Below are 19,533 nucleotides of genomic sequence, written 5' to 3'. Positions count from 1 at the left end.
TCATTCTCTTTCATTTATTCTTCTCTCTTTCATTCTCTCTCATTGCCTTTCAGGCATTTTCTTTCTCATTCTCTCATCCTTCTTATTACTGTCTCTGATTTTATCTTTCTCATTTTTGCCCTCATTCTGTGACTTGCTTCTCTTTCTCTATCTTTAATTTTCTTTCCTTCTCCCTTTTTCTCTCACATTGGGCCCGATATTACCATGGCGGCGGGTTCGCGGTGGGGGGTAGATTGCGCCCGGTGAAATCAGTCTGCCCCGTGCGCAATCGCAGGCTGATTGGATCCACTTACCTGTTGTTCTGGCTTTCCCGCTGCTGAGCTGCGCGGCGGGCGGACTGCGCATGCGCAGTAAGGTCTGTCAGCTGGAGGAGCTCTATTTAATGGGGCAGTCTGCCACTGACAGATGCTGCAAGAAATAGGAAAAATTACAGCATGGAGTAGCCCAGGTGGAAGGCTGCTCCCAGGTTTAATGATGCCTCACTCCAGCTCTTATTGGATGGGGTAAGGAGGAGGAGGAGGACAGAGATCTTCCCCCCGGCAGGCGGGAGGAAGCGGCCTGCCTCTGCCACCAAGAAGGCCTGGCTCGAGGTGGCAGAGGAGGTCACCTGCACCACCAACATATCGCGCACCTGCATACAGTGCAGGAGGCGCTGCAATGACCTAAGTAGGTCAGCCAAAGTGAGTACACTTACTCATTCCCCTACACTCCGTCTGCCACATCACTGCCCCCACCCCACATCTCCTTCTGCACTGCCAACATTACTCTGTCGCATCACTCCTCACACCCACTCAAAGGTCATCCTCATCTTACCTGCACTTACTCACCTCGCCAGTACTCATCCCGCCACTACCACTCAACCCAATCCTCATACAATCTCATGGCTCTATCTCATACTCACCCTCTCATGCATCTCTTTCACAGTCAATCTCACTCAACCTGCCACTACCTGTGCTGCAGCCACAGGGCATGCATCACATATGTGCAGTAGGAAGCGTAAGGCAAACGTGTCGTGAGCATGAAGGGGATGCACAAGGGTGTTTGAGGGTTTGTCATGGTTTTTACTTATATTTAATTTCTGATCTCACATTACATATTACATATTATATTGGCACCACTACTGCCACATCTTTGCGAATCTTGTCTGGTTTGTGCAATAATGCCCTTTCCTGAGGATCACAATGAAGACCCACAACTGATGCCACCCATTGTGTCACTGCAGAGTGGGTGTAGGTGTATTTGCAGGGCTGTTTTGTGCAGACGACTGAGAGACGTCAGCGATGTCCCCGGTGGCACCCTGGAAGAATGCGGAGGAGACGTTGTCGAGGGCAGTGGTGACTTTGACAGCGACAGGTAAGAAGATGGTGCTCGGGCCAGCCGGGAGCAAATCGGCATGAAGGAGGCTGCAGATGTCCACGACTACATGTCGAGTGACTCTGAGCCTCTGTGTGCACTGCTGCTCAGAGAGGTCCAGGAAGCTGAGCCTCGGTGTGTGGACCCTGTGGCGAGGGTAGTGCCCTCTGCGAAGCATCTCTCTCTGCGGTTGCCTTCCCTTCTGCTGTGCAGGTGGATGTGTCGCAGCACTGTGTTGTGGAGCTCCACGTGTCAGAGGTGGACGGCATGGCCGGCGAGGCTGGTGATGCTGTTCGCCCTTCGAGGAGGTCATGACTGCAGCTACGGCAGCCCCTATCCGGAAGATGTACATCCGAGGGGGTCCGCAAGGTAGGTACATGTGTCTGGACACCGGGGTAAGTGTGCACACATTGGTGAATTTTATTGTTAGGAGGAGGGTGGTGCAGGCCAAACTTTGTCCAAAGTGACAGAGTGGCCTCCTGCAATGAATGAGGGTCTCCCCCACCTGTCAAATGGACCTTTGCAGCTGCCACAGGCTGATGGCTGCAACACGTCCATTTGAACTGGGAATGTTTCCCCCAGTATGGGAAACAGTCCCAGTCAGTTGCAAAATCCCGTCCCTGCTAAAATAACAGGTCAATCAGGTCTGTAAACAACCTGAAGTACCTGTTCAATTACCTTAAGTGGCACCCTGCCGGCTTTAATTGCCAGCGGGAGTCCCACATGCGGGGGCTGCACGCACATGTGAGTGCGTCAGTGGGGAACCCGGAAATGGGGCGGGTTGGAGCCGGGCTCCCGACCCGCCCCGGGAATCCCCGATTTTCGCAGCCCCCCCCCGCCATGAACGCACCCGATTGCGGGTGCGAAAATTATCACTACTTGTCCTTCACTTGCTTGCAATTCTTTCACTCGCATTTGTTTTGTCACTGTCATTCTTTTCTCACTATTTGTCATTCTCTCTCTTACTCTCATCCTTCCTCTTTTTTTTAATTCATTCATGGGATGTGGGCGTCGCTGGCAAGGCCAGCATTTTTTGCCCATGCCTAATTGCCCTTGAGAAGGTGGTGGTGAGCCGCCTTCTTTAACCGCTGCAGTCTGTGTGGTGAAGGTTCTCCCACAGTGCTGTTAGGGAGTTCCCCCACTCTTGTTCATAATCTTCCTCGCATCACTCATTTGCACTCTCACTCATATTTGTTTGCTCTCTCATATGTCTTTCTTATTCTCCAGCTTTCTTATTCTTTTTCTCTCCCTAACTTTCTCTCTTTCTGAATCCTTTCATTCTCTCATTCTCAGTCATTCTCATTTTATCTCTATTTTTCTCCTCCTTCTTTCTCTAACGTGCTCACTTACTCTCTGTCTTTCTCATTGTCATTCTCAATCTTTCTTACTCTCATATTCTCTCTTTCCCCACTCCCTTTCTCTTTCTCGTTCTCTTGCTCTCCCTTTCCCATTCTGACTCATTCTTTTTCTCCCTCTATTTCTTTTTATCATTCTTACTTGTCATTCTCGTTCTTCCTCTCATTTTCCTTCTCATTGATATCCTTTGTCATTGTTATTTATCTTTTCCGCTTTTAAACTTTGTTACTCTCATTTTCTTTCACTCCTTTTCTCTCACTCTAGCTCCCTGACTTACCATGTCTTGTACAGTTAATAGTTCTGAGTCCTTGTCTTGTAAACTCCAGGAAACACCATTGACTTTCCAGCTGCAAAGGCCAGTGCTCCTAAAGGTTTGTGCTTTTGGAGTAGCTTACTGTTTAATCCTTTATTGTTTAAGCATTGAATGTGCATGGTAGACTTCTCTCTCCTTAGATATAGTATTACATTGAGACTAAAATTTGCTGAACCTAAAATGATTACACATCTGAACAGAGATTCTGTTGCCTGTCATGAGAATAGACATGGATTAGATTATGTTATTTTGCCCTGGACAACCAATTTCCCCATAAAAAAAAACCCAATTTATGTTATCATTCCCTCTCCTAAATCCACCAGCGGCTGTGGGTTGGACATCTGAAGAAACCATGGAGCTTCTCAACCTAAATACTTACTATATGGTTTCTATTACAAGAGCCTTGAAGTCTATGCCATTCTCAGGATAAGATAAATTATATTCTCATTTTATGTGCCACAGATAATTATACTTTGAATGTATTTTTGTAAATGAGAAAGAGGAGAGATAAAGGGTAGGCCAGAATGTAGTGGAAAAGTTTGGAAGAAAAACATAACTGCTCTTGACCTTATTGAGGTATATATGATAGTAAACATTATGGTAAAGCTAAATCTGGAAAAAAATACTTTAAATTAAATTGCAAGAGTAGGTCATGGCAAATTTAGGACTGATATCAGGAAGTTACTCTTTACACAAAGGGTGATTGACATATGGAACGGATTCCTAGTTAGAGTGGTGGAGGTGAAAACCATGGAATAATTTAAGAGACCGTTGGATTAAGAGACTTTAGTGTCTTTTTAGATTAATAAATGAAGATGGGTCAAATGGTGTTTCTCATCTGTAATTAACTTGTGAAAACTAAAATTTTAAAGGCAAACATAGTTCTGGCCAGTTTGTCCGCATGAATATTTCCTTTCACTGTGGGAATATAAATTCAACTCCAGCCCAGTCAGATGAGATGTAGCTATTCCCTCTTTTACAGGTTTTAAAGTATCTTACAGAAATCTGAAGACACTGAATCTAATTTCAATGGTCATGTCTACCAAAAAAATCCTCAAATTCAACAGTAATTAGCTGTATCATATAGAGAAATTCATGAAGATAGAATTTAAGAAATGGACATGTCACAATGTTAGTGTTGAGTATGAGTCAAGTTGTCAGGAAAATGTTATGGAGCTCTGTAATGGATCTTTTACTTATACTTGACCTGAGGGTCATTGATACTGCTATTGGAATTAATGCCATTATTTCTTATGCTTCATTCCCATTACATCAATTACAAGTTGCATCTATTTACCCCCAGTGCACCGATTGACACCAACTTGTAACACCACATTATACTCCACCCACACCATAAACCATACTCCACCCAAGTCACGCTCGTTAAGCTGGCTTGTTTTAAAATTGTTGTAATTGATTTCTTTTTTGGAAACTTATTGTACTTTAAATTTGTTGAATTATATCTAAAACAATTTTCTTTATTCTCTTTTCAGCTGAGAAGAAAGAGGATCAGTCAAAATGGTAAGAAATTTGAACGTGAACTTGACTGTCACCAGCAGTAAACAAAATTGTAAGGTGGCCAACCTTTAACACTCAAATTATTGTGACTCTTACTTCACAGTTATTGGAAGTTTGACTGCCCGTAGAGATTAACATTTGATTCTTCCACCACCTGCCCAGCCCAAACTGCTGTGGTGGCGGTGTGACTCTTATCATCAAATCTCGCCTTGATCTCTTCCTCCTACTGCTCTGGCACCTTCTCCTCTTTTGAGCACCCAACTTTGTTCCACACCTCTCACCTCTCCTTTAAAATCTTTGTTCTCTACCGTCCACTCAGAAATTCTCACCGAGGTGGAATGCTGAGCCCACTTCTTCATCACTTTATGCTTCTTTCTTTTCCACTGCTAGCATGTGTGCGAGCTTCAGCAATGGCTTCACAGCACTGCAGGCCACTTTGGAGCACGTGTCAGTGCCTACAGTGGATACACACAACATACAGGCCTTTGGAGCAAGATAAGCTTACTTTCTGGCAACTTACACTGCTGCCATGGAGGTCTTGGATGACTGGTTTAAGGAAAATTATGAACTGGTTGGAGACATCCATCAGGCAGGGCTTCAGTGTTTCCACAGATTAATGGCCTTGTAGAACCGGTGAGGCGTGCTAGTGAACTGAAAATATTTCATATATCTCCTTAACAGCGTGAAAGAATCCCAAAGCATTAAAGTAGACTGCAGTTACCGGAAGTGCAATGGGAGTGGTGGAGGTGGTGTAGAGATCATTTTCCAACCTGTTGCACAAATCCTGGATGGCCTCCTTGGGAAAGTGGACCTTCCTTGTGCACTGCTCCTGTGTGAGGTGCAAGTAAGATTAGCAGGGTTTACACCTTCTGGTAGCTAGTTACCTCTGGATTGGGTGCAGATATCTTTTGTGCAGTGAGGTCCACATGCCATGATGCAAAGGGTGCAGCAACCAAGGATTCCCAAAAAATGGAAGGTAGGCAGCTGCAGAACAGAATCTAGACTTGCAGCAGGTTGGAAGAATCACAAAGTAATACAAGCAAAATGTCTCCCAAAACTATAAAGTTCCCTAACTGGCAACTTGGTTGAGATCAACAAATTTGTCTCCTGAGAATAACTAAGTATGAACATCAATTAAATTTGCTTATCTTAACTAATAGGCAACTCTTATTTATGTTTTAGAAAGTTGAAATATCTTGATATAGATTATACATCCAGGAACACATAGGGGGCAATTTTTGTCTCACTACCAATGCATTTACACCTAAAAATCGGTGGTAGCGAGACAAAAATTGTTTGGAGAACAGAACTGCTAAGTAGAGTAAATATTGTTACAGCATTTCAGGGAGTTCTAAATATTATGGGGTTTGTTTTTGACCCTCTCCAAAACTCCTTCCTCACAATTTATCTACTTGCCAATGAGCCTTCCTTTGGTGCCGGTTGAGATCCTCAGGCCACCCGAACTTGCTCTCCTGCCCGTCGGTCAGGTGCCGGTTTCTGCCTATTTCGTGCAGGCAGCTGACCGGTGACATGCAGATGGGGCTAGGGAGTTAAAATACTCCAGGCCTCATATCTAGACCTGTGACTACGGTTTGAACTTGCTTCACTTGCCCGAATCCCACTGGGTGTTAAAATCGAGACCCTTATGACCTAGATAGGCTTGATACTATCACTAAGTAGAATATTGATAGTCAGAACAATTATATATATATATATATATACTCCGATTTACATTTTAGTGCATGTACACACAGATACCTACACATATTCATAATTCTAGTCAGACATCACACATATACAAAATGTGTACACATACACACACATCACACAGTTATATACAAGTGAATCAAGTAAACCTATGAAATTAAAGAAATATCTTTTTGCTTCTATAGATCAGAAATAGAAGTTCGACACCTCGGCTGCACGTGCACTGTGAAAAGTGTTATAGTCGGCACTGCAGAAAGTCCTTTGAAGCTTCTGTTTCCTGTTTGGTTATCAGTTGCCCTTCCAAGTGTGGTGCTGTTTTTCATCAGTGTAAGGAGAACGAACATACACTACTGTGTCCACTCGAACATGTCCCTTGCCTAAATTCAGCTTTTGGCTGCCCCTTCTCCATGGCACGCCACAAACTTTCCAAACACCTTCGTGTCTGTCCTGCCAGCATTGTGTGCTGCTCAATGCAATGGAATCGTTGGCCAGCTAATGAAGATGACAAAACATTACAGAATAGTGCAGTCAAAGAATCCTTGAATACAGATAATTTGGACTTCGACGTTGCAATGAGGGATCAGGAGATTCTTTTCAATTCAGTGAAGATGGCTGAACTTTTTCCAGAGATGGCAGAGACAGTTAATGAAAATGATTTGGATTTGAATGAAGTGGGGGCAGTGGGAGGACAGCTAGTGACATCTGCATCTTTCGATAGGAATTTTCTTGAAACAGGAACAGAAACACATCAAGATGGAATTGATGAAGTCAGCGCAGGTGCGGAAGGGATGGTTGAACTCACCCAGGAAGAACGAAAAGCTCTTGCAGAATCCAATGAGGTAGATTTAACTAAGTATTCTACTTGGGAGAATATTTTCAGTAAGGAAAAAGGTAGCTGTACCATTGTAGAGAAAACTGTTATAACTAAACAGAAGAGTGAGGATCCATCAGCTAGCACTAAAAATAAGAAAAACCTGTCTGAAGATAAAACCAATACATCAGACCCAGCTTTGTTAGCAGCAATAGAAAAGACAGGTGAAGCTCCTTGGCAGGAAGGTGTTTTGGACAGGCTAGGAACTCAGATGGATACAAAACACTTCAATATGTACTTGGCGCATCATGGCAGTATGCTTATTCGATTTGGCCAGATGAGTGCATGTACACCCAAAGAAAAAGACTTTGTTTATGGGAAACTGGAGGCCCAGGATGTTAGAACTGTCAATACATTTAAGATTCCCACCAGCTTCCGTGCCAATCGTGGATATTTGGGAGATACATTATCAAGTAAGGCCAAAAAGCAGAACAAAGCTGTGGACACTTCTGACCTGGACTCAGAGAGTCATCAAAATGATGAAGTTACTATTTCATTACTTTGTTATTTGGAGAAATTGCTAAAAGGCCATGTTATATCAGAAACAAAAGCCATTGATGGACTGATTATTGATACTGCGACTCAGACTTATTCTTTCCCCTCTGCTCCTTTTGGCCATGATGTAGTTTTGGCTGATATAGCAGCAGAGAGAGGCTCTTGTCTATATCTGAAACTCCAGACAGAGTGTATCACGAGAAGACACAACAAATTGAGTTCTACCTTTACATTTATGTGCCACCATTTCTTCAGGCGAGATGAGTTTTCTTCACATTTCAAGAATGTGCATGCTGACATTCAGTCATGCCTGAATGGATGGATGATACAAAGATGTCCTCTAGCTTATCTTGGCTGTTCCTATTCGCAACAAAGATTTTGCCCCTCCACGCAGAAGGCAAAAGTGATCTACAACCAGCACCAAAGTACGTTTGCAGTTAAGCCAGATGTTCCTCCAGTTCTATGTTGGAACAGTCACAGGCATCTAAATGTATGGGAAAGTGGCAAAAATATGCTTAGCTTGAGTAGTTTTCCATCTGAGATACTGAGGCACATTGCAAGCTTCTTGGACAGCTATAGCCTAGCTCAGCTGTCACAAGTGTCTGCACTGATGAATGAGGTCTCTTCTACTTTACTGCAAGAGCATGGCATGGTCTTTCTTGTCTGGGAAAAGAAAAGGTACACACATGGAAGCTGTTCTTGGAGAGCTCAAAAACGGGCAAGTACATTTCTTTCTCTTCTTAATCAGAGTTTGAATTTTTAAAGAAAACTACTAAAAAGCCCAGTGGCTGCCCACCTGCATCTGTAATTGAGACTGGTATCAGCATTGTCATATTCAACCTAATTAAATGTAATTCAGTGAAGGGTTTGTAGAAACAAAGACCATTAGGAGTTTTTGAGAATTCTAACTGTGGTAATAATAACATTTTAAGAGCCCAAATATTTCTTGGGCAGAAATTACAATGCCTAAAAGCAACTCTCAAGCTCATCAACTGGGTGCCACTCATCACATTGGCCTCAACTTACTAAGCCCAGAATGGTGAATTCACAACAGGTCTATTACTTTGTGGGGGTTGATCTGTGATCGTTCTGCGTTAATGGTATATCCCTTGAAGATTCCATTTATGGAGCACATCCTGCTTTCTTAAGCTAAATCTTCTGTCATCTACACATGGCTCCAGTGTGCTTAAGGAAGAGTCTGAGCAAGGCCTCATTAAATACATTTAAGCTCATCTCAGATACCATTTCAGTCTTCACTTTCACCCTTTAGATCCACATACTACATTTTATTTTTGCCATAAGATACTATTCAAAATCTAATGCACAAATAAAACCAAAAAGTAGTCTTATCTATGCACTAAGCAAAATTTTGTAGTTAATCTTTGTAGTTGATTTTTACCAGGATATTTTTCTTTCCACAAATGCATCACCACTTACCAGTTTCAGTTTTTCCTGTGACCAATTCTTCCATGCCCAAAGCAAAGGAATTTCTTCCTTTGGAGGAATTTCATCACTCAGAAGGTCGTAAATATTTTGAATTCTCTACCCAGAGGTCTGTGGATGCTCAGTCATTGAGTATATTCACTCAATGACTGAGGGAATAAAAGGATATGGGAATTGGGCGGGAAAGTGGAGTTGAGATCGAAGATCAGCCATGATCTTATTGAAGGATGGAGTAGGCTCGAGGGGCTGCATGGCCTACTCCTGCTCCTATTTCTTATGTTCTTAAACACGACAGCCAAGACAAAGCTAATGCAGCACAGCCTGACTTCCTCTTATTTAACTGTACAAAAATGTATTTCTACATCATTTTTTTATTCTCTACATATCCATAAGATAGATCCAATATCCAACTGGGAATAAACAAATGCCACCTTCAATGGTTTTGGGGGCAGGAGGAGAGAGGGATTGGCAGCCAGTTTAATTGGCAGCTTTACTGACCAGCCTACAGACTGGAGATAGTCAGAGGTCAAAGTGCCAACTTCTTGTCCAGCTAGGGAAGAAAAGGAAAGGTAAACACATGTGCCAGGAATTTTTGTAGGGGTTCTCCCAATCTCCTGCTGAAACTTTGGCAGAAACCCCAGAAAAATGGTATAAATGGCCATTAACACAGTTTTCCAGGGTTTCCAATGATCTTCTGCCAAAGTTATAGCTGGAGATCAGGGAACCCATACAGAAAATCTACCCATGGTCTCCTTCAGCTGGGGAGAGAGACCTAGCGAGAAAAAAATCTCTTATCTTAAGATGAGGAAGGATATTGAAGCAATAGCACAGATTCACAAGAATGTTGCCTGGTATAAGGAAATGCAAACTTGAAAAATGGGTCTGTTTTTGTTAGAACACACGAGATTATGGGATGATTTGACAGAGGTGTTTACGATTATGAAGGGATGGGAAATAGTAGATGGAAACAGACTTTCCAGTGTTTGAGGGGCTTAGAATAATGGGACATAGATATAAGATTAAATGTAAGAGATTTATGACAGAGAGCAGGAGAAATATTTTTATACAGATGGAATGGAATGCACTACTGGAGTTAGTGATTGAAGCAGAGACAATGGGTTGAATTTCTGTGGGGGATATCCCCATCTGCCATAACTTCAATAGAAGATCCATCTGGAGAAATAGTGTAAGTGTCATTTACATAATTTCTCTAAGATTATCGTGGATTTTCTGCTGAAGTTACGGTGGATGATCAAGAGAACCCCTCCCCCCCATCCCTCATGTAAATTCAACACGCTTGTCAACATTTAAGAATAGGTTAGATAGGATAGGGGGATATGGGAACAAGAAGGGCATATGGGATTAGGATGCCCTCCTTTTGTGCTGTAACGTCTGTGTAACTAACAGAGAAATTGTGGTGTGCTTTGCTTTTCTCTGTCTATATCATCAGGGACTGAATTAAGTTGAAGAAAAGTGAGATTTGCTATAACTATTATTTTATATGTTCACTTACTGACTGTAAAATGGACGATTCGTATCTGACCTCTTCTTATTTAAGTGTTAATTGGTCTGCAGTTCAAAAGATTGGAGAAGTGCAAGTGGAGCTGTATGTGAGATTACAGCACCAATTCATATAACTCTATTGTTACAGTCCCGTGTCACACTATTGTATGGCTAGATACTGGGCAGTAAAGGAAAATTCCTGATCATGAGGGACATAGTATCCGCTTACGGGAGAGATCCATAGTGCTGAACCTGAGTGTATATTAGAGCAGACACATAATTTGTAACAGTCAGCATTTGCCACTTTTCTAGGTTGACATGTATGTGCAGAATGGTGTACCACATCTTCCAGCTAGTACTCATCATTGGAGCCTTTTCTTCTTCCTAATCATTCACACACTCAGGCACTTTCTCAACCACAAACTTAACATGCACCACATTATCATGGCATTGTATGTTGTGGTGTCATTTAGTTGAAGGACTGTATTGCTGATGTTATTGTGAGGTTTATTCCTCCTGTGTTTCCCTAGGTGTCCCTGCAGAATCTCAAACTTCAAGCCTAGAGGATGCTGATCTTACCACCTCACACCACACAGCGATACCCCTTCCACCTGTAGCAAGCACCAGCATAGGAATATATACTCTAGGGATCTAGGTAACAGCAGAAAAGCAAGATGGAATTGGCTGGAAGGCCAGCCTCAGCTGTTGGGTTCTGGGATTAGTGCCATTCAGGATTTGTCTGCAAAAGAATGCTACTTTCTAAGCATTGTCAATTCATGGAGTCATTTAAGAGTGCACAAGGTACTCTGAAGAGTGTTTCAGCTCGTATGGAGGAGTCCACTAACTGTATCTGTGCAATGGCGTTTGAACATTTCACAGAACTACAGTCCACCTGGAGCATGTGACACCTCAAGGAGCATCTGCATTGGTCCCAACTTAACGGAGGTCCGAAGTGCTGCTATGGGTTTTCTCAAGAATGTACTAACTAAGACCTTGGGCTCCAATATCTGTGAATATGTCCTGTCACCATGCTTCAGAATCAACTGGATAGTCCCATGTGTAGAGATTCAGTAGTCTCATTACATCAGTTGTGCTCTGTGAAGAAGTGTCCAGCAGCAGAGGCATGGCAGGAGTCGACGCAGATGAAAAATCTATTTCTTAGGGGGACTCAACATCTATGCCACCGGCCGTTCCATTCAAGTGACCCACGCAGAGCCAGGAAAAGGACAAGTCTAAGCAGCCAGAATAGTAACAGGTGTGGCACCAGCAGTGGCCCAGCAGAAGGGGGTAAAGAGCCATCTCCATCCCAGGAAACATTCCGGTTCTGAATTCACTTTCTGTTTCCAGCGAGTTAGAGTAGTAAAGATGACCGGACAGCAACTTGTGTGATGCAAATTGGGACGGGGCCATTTATGTTGCATTTCACCCCATTTTTCTTGCAGAGTAATTTCCGGTCAAGCTTGGAGGCTCCGTTTTTTTCCACTCTCCCCTTCATGTGGAAGCTCCTTTTAAATTAATGCAAATCACAGGGATGGAAAAGCTGGGTTGAAATACCGTGATTTCCACTGCCATTGCATCCGCTGTAAGTGATGGCGAGATAAAAGAGGCGTATCTGTTACCAACATCTATAGCTGATATGGACGGAAGTATTTAATTGTATGCATGTACTTATGATTATATCTGGAGTTAGAAGTGCTCATTTAGAATTTTTTGTTGCTTTGGTGATACGCAGAGGTGGACTTCCATTTAACCAACTGAGGACCTGTTGGATCCCTGGGAAATGTTTGCTCCCCCCCCCCAGATTAAGGGATTTTTATTCATCAACATGGGTTTCTCTATGCGGATTCTTTTGTTCGCCATATTAATGGAGGTGAAGAACAGGAGAGGAAAGGAGGGTGGGGCAGCATCTGAGGAGGATGTGGCCCACCAAATATTACCCCCTCAAAGGTCCTATAGGCTACACAGATTGTATCAAGATTTTAGTATAGAGATCTGCATGAGAAGAGTAAAGTTCATTAAAGAGCCATAGATGAACTCTGCAAGCTTCTGAAAAATGACCTGCAGCCCAGATCATCATCCCAAACAGCTCTGTCAGTGGCTGTCAAAGTCACCACTGCACTCATTATTTTTGCCACAGGATCCTTTCAAGCAGCAATGGGAAATCTTTGCAGTATCACTCAGGGTGCCATCCGGCATGCATTTGCCAGGTCACACATACAATCATCAGGAGACTGGGGAATTCATACATTTGGGATGACTCCAGCGTGATAGAGGTATATGGTTTTATCATGTTGCTGGTTTCCCCAAAGTTCAGGGTGCCATAGATGGCACTCATGTTGCATTTCCAACTGCAACAGTCAACCCTTTGAATTTTCTCAACAGAAAGGGATACCATTTTCTTAATGTGCAAATTGTGAGTGACCAGCTCAAAAGAATTCTACATGTGAATGCCAAATTTGCAGTTAGCTGCACTCATTTATGCTCATAAATTCCAGCCTTCCTGATCTATTCAAGCTTCCAGAAGGCTTTTGGCAATAAAGCTTACCCTTGCTTCCATGGATCATGACCCACTGCAAAGAACAAGGAGAACATTACTACAGCGAGGGCCAGTCATCAATTCAAGTGGTCATTGAGAAAGTTATAGAGGCCCTGGGGGTTTCACTGCCTGGACAGATTAGGAAGTGCAATATACTTCTAGGTGGTAGCTTGCTGTGCCCTTCACAACTTATGTATGACACCCTTTGAAGATGCAAGAGTGCCAAAACTTTAAAGTTGTAACCTATAGTTGAAATGTGTGCCTTGCTGGAGTATGGGCATACATGGTCAATAGAGCTGTAAGGTTGCGCGAGGGCTTGCCATGGGTTAGCAGTAAGTGGGCAACAGTGATAGGCAAGGCTCAGTGAATTGCATGCTTGTGCCATGTATCTGGCAAATGGTACTGTTCGATATTCTTACCTCCTTCAGGCATTCCATCTTCTTCTGCATCTTTTCCCAAGTTTTGTGAGGAGCTCATCTAGCACAGAACCTGGCCATCACCTTCTGCCTGGCAGGCTGTACTGTTTTCTTCTGGGAAGAATTCCTGGAATGCAAAATCATGGTTAACCTATCCCACTTTTTGGCTATGTTGTTGTACTCCTGAAGATAAATGAATGATGAAGAAAGTACGGTTGATTATCTTTGATGTGCTGTTCCTTATTTTTTGAATGTAGTTCTCACAGGCCTCACTGCCACTCTATATTTTTCTTATTTCCATTTCTAATTGGGAAGGTTTGGACTTTACTGTTTCTTTACTGTATTACAGTAGTCTACATTGGAGGCTGTTTCCATTTAAAAAAAACAGGAGACAGGTCTGGTCATGACAGTTAATGCTGTTGAGGATTGGGAAAGTTCAAAGATTCTAACATGATTTTCAGGTCTACCAATTTTCAACTTTTCCTGCATTGGCAATTGTCTCACACAGTAGATCACAATTTCCTACCCTTCTGCCTCAGTGTCATAACCTTCCCCATGTATGGATTATGTTGGTAATTTGTAACACTTTTGATGCTTTGTCATTGCAGATTGAGAGAAGACAAGAGATTGCTATGGAGTCAAGTTTATCCAGTATTTGTAGTGATGGTGGAAGATGTCTTTTAAAACAATAGTCTTTGGTTTATTAGAAAGTTTTCACTGGCATTATGCATTCAGAGATATCCTTGCATAGCATCTCTTCCAAGGGAAAACTCTTATAAATCCCACGGTAAGTGAGAGGCAAATAGAAATACAGAAGAAGGGAGACAGAAAAAGAGAAAGGGGGAAAAGATCAAGAGAGAGGACAGAGAAAAAAGTGATGCATAAAAGAGGACAAAAGAATGCATTTGGCAGTCCCCTATGGTCTATATGGCAGGCACAGCTTACCATTTTTAGTCATGTTTATGTTTTGGTGTAAGACAAGGCCTTGGGTGGATGGCTTGCAACTGAAAATCTCGTACCTAGGACTTGTCGAATGATGACTTCATAAAGTGGAAAGCCATTTGCTCAGTCGTTTGTCCTGGTTTAGATGATAGGCCTGCCTCAAGGATACATGGAAGATAAATTACATTCAAAGAATGAGAAAGATCAAACAGAAGGTAATTCTTTATATAGTCTATAATTAGCAGATGCTTCTGCCTCCCCAAAAAAATTACTAGTTGCACAAAATTTAATTTCCAGACACTGTCAGATGAGATAGACATAAGTATGTAGCCAATAAAATCCTGTGTCAAAATTGACTTACTGGCCAACTTTGATCTGCTGGATCTATTTTGACTATAAAGAAGAATGAGTATCACATCCTTTCAAATCAATCAAAATACAACATTTGGGCAGGCCCAGGAGGTTCTCTCCTCCATGACTTCTTCAATTGAGACTTATCAATGACTGCTACCACAAATGCTCCACTAAATAATATTTCACACAACTGAAGTATTGTTTTTTTTCATTGGTATGAAGCATTAATGAAAATACCAGTAATGCCCATAAAACAAATTGCTTTGAAAATAAATATTACTGTTATGCAGAAAGTAAAATAGTCTTCAATAACCAAATGATTAATGTCTGAAAAACAAGGACCCCGTTTTATTAATGTTCCATTACCAAAGCAAACACTGACAGTATGTTGACCTTCATTTAGTCCTCTTTTATCTCTATCACTGCCAGTTTAAAAATAACTATCCCTGATTGCACTGTTACTAAATCTGGGAATAGCAATTCATGGCATTCAGATAGTTCAGTCTGTTAATCGCATGCACTCCCTCAGCTTGTTTCACTCATACCAAGTGATAGCAAAGCAGAAACAACTTTGCTGATAATACATTAGACCATTCCAATAATAATAGATAATTTGCTTTGTATGGGCTCTCTGTCATTTGAAGGAGCTATGAACATTCTGTTCTATCATTGGCTCTGGCATATTAGACTGGTGAGGGAATAACTATAAGAAATATGCTGGACAGCAAGAACAATAAACAGAGTTTTCTTATTATCATTCGTTCTTGGGGCGTGGGCATCGCTGACAAGTCCGGCATTTATTGATCATCCCAAGAAATTGAGTGGCTTGCTAGGCCACTTCAGAGGGTGGTTAAGAGTCAACCATGGTGTGGGGCTGGAGTCATATATAGGCCAGTCAGGGTAAGGAAAGCAGGTTTCCTTCCCTAAAGGACCTTGATGAACCAGTCGGGTTTTTGCAACAGTCCGACAGCTTCATGGTCACTTTTAAACTGAATTCAAATTCAAAAACTGCCATGGTGGGATTTGATCTCATGTTCTGTAGTATATTAGTCCAGGCCTCTGGATTTCTATTCCAGTAACATAACCACTACGCTACCATATCCCTCAATATATTGAATTAGTCAGGTTAAGTTATATGACCTGTTGAAGTTTGGAGTTCCCATTACCACCATTGATCATCTCTTGAGTTCACTGTCATCCCTTCAAGTCCTCAACCAGTGCAATTATGGCTACCCTTTTGGTAGAGTTTCCTTCCATTTGGAACACATGACAAAACTACTAATGCATCGCTGACAGTACTACTGCTAGCGGGGGTCATGCTTGTACATGTAAAACCAATTTTGTTTTTGATTCAATCTCATCAGTGTTCCTTCAGGAATCTGTCAATATTTTGTGTTAAAGCACAAATGCACTCAAGACATTTCTGGGATTCATGGTATTGATTTTCCTCAATGTAATCACAGTTGTGTCATAGTGGGGAGGCACCAATCTCATCAAAGAGAGAAATCAGAGGGACAGCCAACTCTTCTTGTTCTCACACTGCTGCTTGCAGCTGGCTGTAAAAGAAGCATTAGTGGAGGCTTGCAAGCAGGTCTCTTGTATTTTCAGCTCCCAAAGGTGCAAGACACTCAGAGACTTATGGGATGGAGGAGGATTAAATATAAGTTACAACATCAAAGTAATTCATTAATGTTATCACTTTTTGATGGACTGGGCAAAACAATCACAGTTCCTCTTACTGCAACATGATTTCTATCAGTTAGTGGAGAGAGTGGTATGCTGCAAGGGAATGGAGTTAGTTTCACAAGCTCTAGTCTACTCTATTCTACTGCTGCATTCACACTACAAAGTTAGCATCGGTGCAAACTTGGCTTTGTGCCAATACTAAACTTGTGGAGGTAGAGTTTCCGCTTAGTGCAATCGGGAAATTGCGCCAAAAATGCGCTTGAAATTGTGCTGGTTAAAGTTAGGCTTCAAGTTTCTGCTAAAATTCATTTGCATAATCACAAACATAAAATCTTCTATGAACCAGCGCAATCGGGCAACGTAATAGAACATAATTGTTTCTTTTTTTCCATTAAAAAGTATTCCTTGATGTATTTAAGAGTGGTAATCTGGTGCAGTTTTACTAATATGGCTGAAAATGGGAATATCACCAAAAATAAGCATTTTTACGAAGGGTCTCCAGTCCTCCACCTGTGAGTAACCTGATTTAAAATCACTGAAAATGACTTAAAAAAAATATGCCGAACTATTTAATAGTTTAATTGGTGTACACTAGTCAGTTTCTTCGTAAATCAAATATTTCTTGATTTGAAAAAACCTTTTAAAGCATGCCTGCTAGTGCCTGTGCTCCTAATAAAATGTAGTCAATTTGAAGATCCTTCCCGAACCAGTACGATCGGCGGAATCTTGCAATTTCGAACTGGGGGTGTGGCCGGTTTTGTGGGCAGGGCCTGAATCGGGCGAATTGAATCTTGAACCAGCGTAAAAGATTGTGGAAAACACGAGCGTAAGTGATTTTGGGATCATGTTTAAAATTCCGCGATTTTGCGCTGCTTCGGCAGATTCTGCCCGGATTACGCTGATATAACTAGAGAAAACAAGCGGAAACTCGACCCCATGGGGTGTAAATTGGGTGTCAACTGTCTCTAAGTGAAATGGAATGAGACTACCTCCTCCAGGGAATCTCATTTGGCTTCGCACTGACTCTACACCCTACAACTAACCATCAACGTTGCTCAGGGATCAACCAAAAGGAGTTGCACTTATAATGGGGTGAAAAATGTCACATTAGTTCACTCCTGGAACAGTACCTGTTTACTGTATGGGGGACCTTTGACTTGTACAATTTGTTTTTGCAAGCTGAACTCTGGTGACTGAGCCCAAGTGGTGCTGATCAATCTGAATTAATAAGACTGTGACCTTCTTTCTTATTACAGAAGTGGCAGTTCAGCTCTGTCTTCTCTACCATTGACCACTGGAGGTTTAATGACAGTCCCAGCATGGCAGAACATCTGAAAACCTGTTCGTACTATGTGACCGAGCGTAGGTCAAAGCCCGTCCCTCTCATCAATATGTGCAAGTCTCAGGAGACGGATCAAAAGAAAAAGAGCCTTATTGATATGTTTAATAGGAAAGAAGCAGCAGGTAGATTTTCCAGTCTGACTGACTGAAGTTTTAGTGTTTTGATCCTGATTTTGTTACTGTTTCATTCATTACTCCTAAGCGGTAAGTACACAGCGTACAAATTACGTTTAGGTCAGCCAAAATCTTCCTATTTTAATTATATTACTATAAACCCTAAGGTACTTGAAAGTTGTGTTCTATTTGTCACAATATCTTGAGAGAGGAATGATAATATCGTGGCATGATGTATATTAGACTCATGACTACAGTTATATACTTGCGTAATAAGGCAGGATGGATTAAAAAAAAAGTTTATAACCAGACTTGTATATGAAAAGTGTGTCATGTGGCTGTATCAGTAGGAACAAATGAAGGCTTGGTAATAATCTACTTACATCAGGAATTTGCTTTTACAGTCAAAATCTGATTATGATCAGATAATTTCATGTCAGAAATTTAAAGAGTAACATATTATTGTTAGCACAGTACATGGATCCGCCAACAGGCTTCACTTCAATCCTGTGTAGCAGATTAATGGTATTCCTGCAGTTCTCAACGGTGTGCATTCTTGACGAAGCTGTCTCAGGGAAAAAGCAGAGTAGAGGCTGGATACTTTGAATGGGGGTGGGGAGGCAACTCAGACTGGTTTGCTCTTGTACATTTTCTATTGGTTGGCTACAGAATGATATGATCAAAGGTCTGGGAGCAGGTTCCTTTCCCCTGATTGTCTGTGTTCTCAGCTGGGAAGTTGGGTGGCCGTGGCATTAGAAAGAGGAAAAAAAACTTTTTAATAAAGTTTCTGCAGTATTAAAATGAAAATAAAGCAATTGTGCTTTTTAAGAGAAATGCATTTGTCATAACACTACTGAGGTATTATGAGGTGGCCTTCTGAGGCTGGGGGTTAAGGTGTTCAAAAGGAAGCTTTCCTAGCCTCAAACTCATGCTACACTTAACCTGTGAGTCCTTGTTGAAATTGGAAAAAGAACTTTCATTCACCAGAACAGATACCTCCCACCGTAATAACTGGAATTTTTTAAAAAATGTTTTGTTTCAAATAAAAATGATGTGGCAGTGCAGAAGCTGAGCTTTTATGGCTGGAGTTAGTGATAGTGAAAAATTGATGTCAGGCAGAGCAGGGAAGAGTCTGAAAGCCTGTAAGGTGTGTGTCCATTGTTTTAAGTTTGAAAATAAATCCATACGGATATGACATGGAGTATATGTAACATGCAGACACCATTGCCAGTACACCTACTCTAGTTCTGCAATCCCATGTAATTTATAATTGAAATAAATGTCATATTCATTAGGATTGCATTGTTCATGCTGGGAAATGGAAACATTTATTCATTTCTTGCACCTAGTGTTGACATCTAGCAATTACAAGCAGATTAATCAAGGTCGAAACCTGCTGATCACGCACAATTCGTACCAATATCAGGACACATGGATAACGTCCAGGACACTTTTATGTTATGCTTTGGGCTTTTGCCCAATACTATACTCAGTGCCCATGGCAGAGGCAGTTTCTATTAGCAAATCGAGTCTATTATAAATTGAAGTTTACACGCTTGTGTGTGCCATGAGTGTAATAGCGTAC

At 41.8% G+C, this 19,533-nt stretch overlaps 1 protein-coding gene across 1 annotated transcript; it reads left to right on the top strand.

Moving 5' to 3' along the window:
• Positions 1-4,520: 4,520 nt before the first annotated feature.
• LOC137326964 (F-box only protein 40-like) lies at positions 4,521-19,242 on the top strand. Its single transcript, XM_067992337.1, has 3 exons — positions 4,521-4,543; positions 6,433-8,331; positions 17,750-19,242. Exons 1-3 carry the CDS (start codon positions 4,541-4,543, stop codon positions 17,981-17,983), a joined length of 2,136 nt encoding a protein of 711 aa, XP_067848438.1. The 5' UTR covers positions 4,521-4,540; the 3' UTR covers positions 17,984-19,242.
• Positions 19,243-19,533: the final 291 nt, after the last annotated feature.

Source organism: Heptranchias perlo, chromosome 11, assembly GCF_035084215.1.
Source record: "Heptranchias perlo isolate sHepPer1 chromosome 11, sHepPer1.hap1, whole genome shotgun sequence".
Classification (NCBI taxonomy): Eukaryota; Metazoa; Chordata; class Chondrichthyes; order Hexanchiformes; family Hexanchidae; genus Heptranchias; species Heptranchias perlo.
This window is presented reverse-complemented; position numbering and strand designations above follow the sequence as displayed.

What these genes read in the sequence shown, in the direction of transcription:
- LOC137326964 (XM_067992337.1), top strand. An exon ending in CTTGGAGAGCTCAAAAACGG is followed by an intron (nt 8,332 to 17,749) that starts GCAAGTACATTT and finishes TTCTTATTACAG; the next exon opens with AAGTGGCAGTTCAGCTCTGT.